This window comes from Embiotoca jacksoni, unplaced genomic scaffold, assembly GCF_022577435.1.
Source record: "Embiotoca jacksoni isolate LCO1_2020_lvr unplaced genomic scaffold, fEmbJac1.0.p SCAF_29, whole genome shotgun sequence".
NCBI lineage: Eukaryota > Metazoa > Chordata > Actinopteri > Embiotocidae > Embiotoca > Embiotoca jacksoni.
In genome coordinates this window covers 2277365-2285974 of record NW_027185380.1, presented here as the reverse complement: position 1 = coordinate 2285974, position 8610 = coordinate 2277365, and the positions used below count along the sequence as shown (strand labels likewise).

Sequence of the window (8610 nt, the reverse complement as noted above, 5' to 3'; positions counted from 1 at the left end):
CCGAGGACAGTTTAGCATGTGGACAGGAGGACCCAGGGATTGAGCCACTCGGTGGTCAACCCGCTCCACCATCTGAGCCGCAGCCTCCCCTACCAGTGGACGCGCCTCGGACGGGACGGGAGGGGTTGCGCAAGGATGGTCCTGATTTTGTCCCTCATACTCCTCTCCAGACATCTTCTCCAGACTGTCCTGTCTTAGTCCAACAACAGAGCGGGTCTTCATCACCATCCTATTGAGTCCGTCGGACTCCTTGTCTTCATGATGTTGAACTGACGGGGGGTTGTCCCAACACCATCTGCTGAAGTTCAGTACCTCACCGATGCAGCGCATGATGGGCTGAGTCAATGAATATTTAATGAAATAGAATAATTGTGGCCTAAACTTGTGTGTGATTGATGCAGAGTGGTAACTGAGGTAATATTTCTCATGAAGCGGTCTGGTTAACTCAACAGGTAAAAGATTCTACTTCACCAAGGTTTATTTATGGTTCAAATTCCACCTCGGCCTGTTGATGGCGATTCAACTTTTAGTGAGAGATTGAAAAAGTTTTGCATACACTTCACATTACAGGAAGATATTTAATATCACTGCAAACAACTGGAAAACACGTACATATCTACTATCCAAAGAATGTCTGCGGCAATTTTGGTCGCATTTGAATGAATATTTGCGGACGGTGGCGCTATAGGTTGCAGTGAGCCAAAGGTTTGTCTCAATAGTGTCTCACTCCTGGGAAGATAGATGGTGCAGTGGTTAGCACTGCTTACCCCTCAGCCAAAAGGTTTGAGGTTCAATCCCCTCATTGTCATGGTTTAAAAAAATAATAATAATAATCACGTCATCTTTTGAACGACATGACTTTTGGGTCACTTTTTGGCCGCCACGCCCCGGGGTACCGGCGACCGACGAAAACGTATTATTTTGATCACTTTTTAATTCCAAATCAACTTTCATGAGTTTTTGAATATGATAAAGCCTCCAAAAAAAAAAAAAAAATCATTTAAACTTTCAGGATAAAAAGAATAATCATTTAACGAATAACGGGGCTCCAATTAAAGGAACAGAAAACTCAAACAAAGTGGACTCAAAAGTAGGCGGGTTGTCCTTCTTTTGGGCGTAATCTGTGATAGTCAGGAGTGCTGACGTCACTCCAGGAAGACGAGCCCATCAGACTTTCTTTTTACTACATTTCCGCAAACTTTTCTCGTAGCAGCCGCAGACGGTTCGCAGACTCTGGGTTCGGCTCAAGGTTTGTTGGACTCACGGAAGTTTGGCAAACATGAGTGCAATAAAACCAAACGATTCGGCGGCACCTGAAGACAGCAGCGAGGAAAAAGACTGGGCCGCTGCCAAGGCTTTTTTTGACACCCTCAAAAGTAACAAACCGAGACCTGTAAGTATCCTACTGACATCCTTCTTCCATTGTGGCCTTATGTGTTGCTTGTACTTACTTCCATAGCTTTTTGTTGTTGTTTTTGTTGTTGTTGTTGTTGCATCGTCGTGGCTCAACGTGTCTTGTATTTCTTCAACTTTTCCGGCCGCTCCCAGCCCAAACCTCGCTATGCCGTCAGCATCGCCGTCTCCTCCCGGACCCTCTTCAACATGGTGGCGGAGAGGAAGATCTACGAGGAAGAAGGACTCGAGAAGTATGTGGCTTTTCAGGTGGAACATGAAAACGAGCCTCTGGAGCCAGGAGCTGCTTTCCCCTTCGTAAAGGTAGGCCCGAGGCCCGGGAGCAGGCCACCTGTGCCAAGACTCTGCGGGACGCCGGCAGGGCGCGGTGCCCGAAATGGATGAATTCAGCCGCTGCGCGCACCGTGCTGGCGCAGTGCGTACATACAATACATGCATACATCTGAAGCCCTCTGTCCACATGTACAGTCTAGTCTGAGACTTGGAGGCCTGTTAGACCTGAGACTTGGAGGCCTGTTAGACCTGAGACTTGGAGGCCTGTTAGACCTGAGGCTGCACCCCGCTGTCGTGTAAAAGCAGGTATTCGGCATATGGCACTGCCAGAGCCGGAATAATCACAAAAATGTTGCTTCATTTGAGGTTTTTATTTTTATTTTTTTATTTTTTTCATCAGGCTGATTGTTTTTGTTTGTCTTGAAGTGTTAGAAATCATAAAGTCATGACTGAAGCTGCAACAATTCATTAGAAAATTGATGACCAATAATTCTGATAATCAATTAATCATCTTAAGTCTTTTTTTTTTTTTTGAATGAGGTAATGCACACATTTTCTGATTCCAGCTTTTTCAGTGTGAATATTTTCTGGTTCTTTTAGTCCTCCACAATGATATACTGAACATGTTCTGGTTCTGTACCGATGGCCCTGGACAAAACAAGACATTATAGGTCACACCTTCTGCTTTGGGAAAAAAAACAAAAACTGGTTGACATTTTTCACCCTTTTCTGACATTTCTAGACCAAGTAGGTGATCGATGAGAAAATAAATTAAAATAACCATTATATTTAGCCCAATTCATGACAAGGCTTTTAAAATGGCAGAACCAGAACGACCACAAAAACATCAATAGCCTCCTCATAATAAATATATATATATTATATATATATATATACCATCAAATGTTTACGTAGCACAGAGACAAAATAAAAGAGATGTTCAACTACTAATAACAAGGACTTCCTGTTGAACCTCCTGGTTGCTTTGACCGCCGCTTCACTGCTTCTTAAAATGTCGTCATACAAGCTGTGAAATCACATCCTTTTTTTCGACAACTTCAAATCTACTTCACACTCCGTGAATTCCCATAAAGGCCGACTGATGTTCGGAGCTGATGTGTGGGCATGCCCTGTCTTCATTACACCACTCTTCGATGTGTGTTATTGTCCCCCTGTTACAAAGGGGCATCATGGGAGGAGGGGATTGCATCTTGCTGCTGTGAAACGGTCTTGACTGTTCAAACAATCATTGTATAGTTTATAATGAGTGTTGCAGACCTGGCCATCGCAGCTGCTGGCAGCGGTTACTGTGAGCGTCCTCTGACCGAAAACCTTTTACATCATTGATTTTTTTTGTTTTTTTTGTTTTCCCATCACTCAATCTTTGTGCATTAACTGACGATGGACGTCAGGTGAACCGCATTCACAGATTTTAAGCCCGCAATGAAATGTTTTTGTAGAAACTGAGTATCAGAGGTGTTGACTCGGTTGACATCTGGTTTTATTCTGTTTTTGATTTTAAATGGATCAACTTATTTCTTAATCGGATACATGCATTTTTTAAAAATAATGTATCGGCAAAATGACCTTCATACAGGTTGTAATCTCTTCAGCGAATGAATATAGACTCGGTTGCTAGTTAATGAGATGCACTTATCAACAACTAATGTATTCTACATTTACAGCCGTGCAATATAAATCACATCTCCATGAAGGTAATAATGTTCAGATGTTGATACTGAAGAAAATGTTAAATCGTGACGACTCTCAGGCAGGTCTCTTCGTTATGATTCCTCAGCACATTTATGGGTATTTATTTGTGACAGACATCAGAAATAGTATCATACTCAATCAAAAAAAAAAAAAAATTCTGTTTCTGTTGTTTTGGTGCCACGGTGTCCTCGTTCTACGGTAAGCACGAGGGTGATTTACCTGACAGAAAAGTGTGGCTGAACTGTTGTAATGCTTCTGTTGTACTCTCACGCTGTGACTCAATATCCTGGCTCTGGGTGTAAAGCACGGTGTGCCCGCTCTCTGACAGGCGCTGATGAATGTCAACTCTCGACTGAGGAAGCTCTACCCAAACAGCGAGGAGCTGTTTGACATCGTCTTAATGACTAACAACCATGCCCAAGTGGGAGTGCGCCTCATAAACAGCATTAATCACTACGGTACGCTGCGTCCTAAACCCAACGCCGTGTGTCTCACCTGCCACAGCAGCAGACATAATCAAGAACGGCGCTCAGTCTAGTAATTACACACCAGAAATTAACAAGTCATTTAATTAGAATGGGATTTCCGTTTTCACACATCTCCAACGTGCTTTTGTTCTTTCAGATCTGACCATAGAGAGATTCTGCATGACGGGAGGGCAGAGTCCTATCGGTTACCTGAAGGCCTACATGACGAATCTGTACCTCTCCAAAGACTCGGAGAAAGTCACCGAGGCCATCGAGGAAGGTCAGCGACGCTGCGTTTACATCACAATCCACATTTCTCTCGCGCGGGCTTTTTTTATGAATTCTTTTGTGTCATCAATAAGTCGCGATATCGGCTTCTTTCTGCGGCCTTGAGCCGTCTATGTGCTTCTCATGTTTACACACTCGCATGTCGACTTGTACGCGTGCGACTCGTTCACACTTTGGAGGGGAATCTCGACCTCGTACTGAGCTGCAAGAAGGAGCTGCTTGAAGACGGCTTGTGATTTATGGCCCCCCTGTCGTCTAAATTAACACCTAACAAACATATATGAAGCATAAATCATTACGGAAATTTATTGATTATTAAAGAGCTGATTGACAGTGAATCTGAGATTCGGTGAAAAAAAAAAAGCTCCTATTGGGTAAAAATGAGCTCGTTCCAGTTTCTTAAATCAGAGGAATTCTTTTTTTTTTTTTTTCATTATATTTGTCATTATGAACAGAATAAATTTGGGTTTTCCGGCAATAAATTTATGAGAAAAATAGTATACGAATTAATTTGTGTTGACAATAATCATTATTTGCGGCCCTTCTCATAAGTTTGTTTATAAAATCCACTTTTAACATTTCGATAACATGTCCATGCTGAGTTCAAGACCACAGCTGCTCGCGTGCATAAAATGTGAAATATCACCTCAAATCAGGATTTTAAAAGGGACTCCTTTTGCTCTTTCTTTAAATAAGTAATCCATGCGACGTGTCGTTGCTCATGAGTGACCATTGCGCAGTAGATAGGATGTGCACTCGTAGGTTGCTCTGTTGCTCACTTATGCTGCCGCATTAATTCCACGTGTGATAGCGAGTCATCAGCTTAATGCACAGACCGCCACCGAAAAGCTCCAGAATCGTTTATACTGAAGTGGTTGATCAGAGAGAGCTTTTCTCGACGGGTGCTCCTCCCTTTGCATTGTGGGATATTTACGTTCAGGCCCCAGCTGATTTACACTTTCTGTTTTTCTGATTTCAGTCCTACCAGGTGTCGGTAATGTGCAGAGTTTAGTGTCGCAACCGTAACTGATTGACAGAGGCCTTTTTTAAAAAAATATATATATATTTTTAGCTCGGTTGACTCTCTTCATGAGAGACGGAGGTATCAGGGCAAAAGTGTCCGTCACCTGTGACTGCATAAATCTGAACTCAAGTGGCAGTTAAAACATCGTTACCGAAACGGGAAGTTGAAGTGATGGATTCACCTCCCAAAGCATTTGAGTATTTTTTTTTTAACCTCCCTTCGCCTCCATCAGGAATCGCAGCGGCTACAATGTTCACGCCGGACACGGAGAGCGACCTGAGCGACACTCAGCTGAGAGTGGCGTTTGACGGCGACGCCGTCCTCTTCTCAGACGAGTCGGAGATCATCGTGAAGCAACACGGCCTGGACACGTTCTTTGAGCACGAGAAGCAATTTGAGAACAAACCTCTGGCTCAGGTAAACACACGGTTGCTTCTACATATTTCAGCCTCACTGGATAATATACTGTTTATATTCAGTAAAAAAAACCAAGTAAGACAGCAGGTAAAGTGATGTAATAATCAGCCTCATATTGATCAGCTGTGTACAAACATTCTGTCAAATCTATCAAAAGATTTAATTTTTTTTAAGCTTGTTAAGAGTTTCCTCCTTAGTTGTAAATACAGCAGATGTTGTGTTTCACTCTAAAAAAAGCTCCTCGTTCCGGGTCAGTCGACAGTTTTTTTTTTTGGTACCGTGTTGGCTGAATTGTTGTTTCGGAAGTGTTTCGACTGACTCGGTATCAGCAGAGAGGACTGACCGTCAGTGACTGTGTTGATTGGAGGAGATCAGGTTCTGGGGAATGTCTACAGGGTTTAGGAACCGGCTCGGCTGGCCTGTAGATGCGTCTTAAATCAACAAAAATTTCATTTTTGTTCCTCTGGGCCCTTTGTGTGTGGGTGTGTTTGTACTTTTTAACTCTGCTGTCTATATCGAACATTGAAGTACATTACAGTCGTTTTCCAGTGAGAAACATTTACTCAGATGACTTGAAGAGTAGATTTTTTTTATTAGAAAACACATTTCAAAGGATTTTCTGCTGATGCTTTATTGTTTCTTTCGCTGATTCACATCTATTCCTAAAATCTACAGATCCAGACTGTTTTTATGATTGTCGTTTTTTTTTTTTTTTTTTGCTGTGACATTGTGCATTTACTTCCTCTTTCCTCTTCTTATCTGCTTCTTATTTCACATGAACTTTACTCTTTCACTCTTTCAGGGCCCTTTAAAGTGTTTCCTGGAAGCCCTGGGGAAGCTCCAGAGAAAATTCTACGCCAAGAACGAGCGCATCAACTGTCCCATCCGAACCTTCCTGGTCACGGCCCGCAGTGCCGCCAGCTCCGGGGGCCGGGTCCTGAAGACCCTCCGCAGCTGGGGCCTGGAGATCGACGAGGCTCTCTTCCTGGCCGGGGCTCCTAAAGGGCCCCTGCTGCTGAAGATCAAACCGCACATCTTCTTCGACGACCAGATGTTCCACATCGAGGGGGCCAAGGAACTGGGAACCATATCCGCACACGTCCCCTACGGAATCGGACAGAAGTACAACAGGGGGAAACTCATTGAGCAGCCTGCAAAAGAGGAGTAACCTAAAAATGGTAAAAAAAAAAAAAACCATTAAATACGCACTGTTATCATTTGCTACAAATTAGATTATCATATTATGAAAAATTGATAAAAGAATACCGTTTCACTTCGAGAACCCCTCCAGGGAAAATCAAGTTTTGAACCTTGCTGTGTGTGTTGTGGGCTTTTTTTTTTTATGCTACCAGACACAATGAGAAAAAAAAAAAAAAGCAGTCAATATCGTGCCTGAGCACTTCTGTTGTGGAACTGCAGTGACTGTCTGACGGTTTCAAAAACACAGATTCAGACAGTCAGGGTTTCATACGTCACAGACCTAAGGAACCAATCCCATCAACTTGCGGGATGGGGGGAGATAGAAGTAGGAGTTTGCCGTATATTCATAGATCTGCACTTACTGAATGAAGGCGAAGGTGTCAAGTTACATCTCAGCCACTTTATAGCATTTTATTTTTTGTTTCTTGAAAAAAAACATTTGAAACTATTTTACCATTTGAAAGGCTTATTGTCTGAGGAGTAACACATTTTCAATTTTATATCAGTGTTTATGTTATTTTCTTGACACTTTTGACCTTAAATGCATGTTTATCTTATCCATCCGGGTTTTTGGCCGTTGGTTCGTACATACAGTTTAGTGTGTATGTATAGTGCGCAGTATTGTATCGACACACAGACTCAAAGTCAGCGTGTGGATAAACGAAATATATAAATAAATACATTTGTCAAGGGCATGCAACCTTTATGACAGGCAGGTATTTGTGTCCGTCTGCCTGACGAACCCAATTTGCTGCAATAAAAAAACAAAAATGATAAAACAGATTTGAGGACATAATTTGCAGTTGACATTATGTTATCGCAGTAGTCTGCATATTATTGTAATATTGTCTAAAAGCATGACGGAAGTATCATGATAGTGTCATATCTTCGGGCCTCTGGTCATTCCCTACCCTAGTATATATACTGTAAATACACACACACACATATACACATGAGCAGGCCGGGAGCATGTATCTGCTGTAGTAGTTGTTGTTTTTCATAGAAGCACCAGGCAGATAGAAATGGCCTTTTCCATCATTTTTGACATCTGGCACTTATAACGGGGTCCATTAATATTTTAAAAGGGACATTCATCAGGGTGCAATTGCCTACTTACTTAAGAAACATTAATGCTGTCTGCCTTTGTTACTGTTCTTGCTGTTGATGCGCACAAGCGAGATAAAACTTTATAATTTTCCTCAAACTTTTATACTCCTGCAGTGTGGCTTATTTTTACACTTTTACACTGTGTTTGTCCATCAGGCATCAAATTGTAACTTAACGTTTTTTTACACATAGTCCTGACTGCATACAGTATGTAGTGTTTGCAGGTAGCATTTTATGTGTTTTATATTGCGAATATCAGTTACTGTATCAGTGAATATCAGTTATTGTGAATGTCAGTTACACCCATTTGTTTGTAAATGCTGGTAGTATTTCTCTGTATTTTGCATTGATTGATATTGTTGTAACAATCGCATCATTTTTGCACCAGTCAACTTTTATATCGAAGCGTACGTTAGTGTAATAAGCACAGAGGATGTGATTAGATAAATAAAGTAACGTGGGGGAACGATGCTCACTGGTGTTTCTCAATAGTGGAAAGTAACTAAATGCGTCTACTCCAGCACTGCAGGTATAATTAAGTTTTCGTAAGGCACTTGCACTTTACTTTTGAATGAATTCACTTCATTACAGTACAGAGTTTACTTTAAAAAAAAAAAATACATTTTGACTCCTCAGATTTATCCTGCGACCCATTTGAGGGGACCTGACCCCAAGTTTTGGAAACGCTAAACTAAACTACTAAACTGT

General features: G+C 41.8%; 1 protein-coding gene across 1 annotated transcript; it reads left to right on the top strand.

The window, feature by feature from the left end:
• Positions 1-1162: 1162 nt before the first annotated feature.
• On the top strand, positions 1163-8372 carry LOC138205502 (cytosolic 5'-nucleotidase 1A-like). Its single transcript, XM_069161519.1, has 6 exons — positions 1163-1393; positions 1549-1716; positions 3728-3857; positions 4024-4146; positions 5411-5595; positions 6398-8372. Exons 1-6 carry the CDS (start codon positions 1280-1282, stop codon positions 6761-6763), a joined length of 1086 nt encoding a protein of 361 aa, XP_069017620.1. The 5' UTR covers positions 1163-1279; the 3' UTR covers positions 6764-8372.
• Positions 8373-8610: the final 238 nt, after the last annotated feature.

Bases quoted from the DNA above. Each gene is read 5' to 3' on its own strand.
- LOC138205502 (XM_069161519.1), top strand. From the start codon at position 1,280: ATGAGTGCAATAAAACCAAACGATTCGGCGGCACCTGAAGACAGCAGC. The intron at 1,394-1,548 runs GTAAGTATCCTA...GGCCGCTCCCAG, and splicing joins AAAGTAACAAACCGAGACCT to CCCAAACCTCGCTATGCCGT. The intron at 1,717-3,727 runs GTAGGCCCGAGG...GCTCTCTGACAG, and splicing joins CTGCTTTCCCCTTCGTAAAG to GCGCTGATGAATGTCAACTC.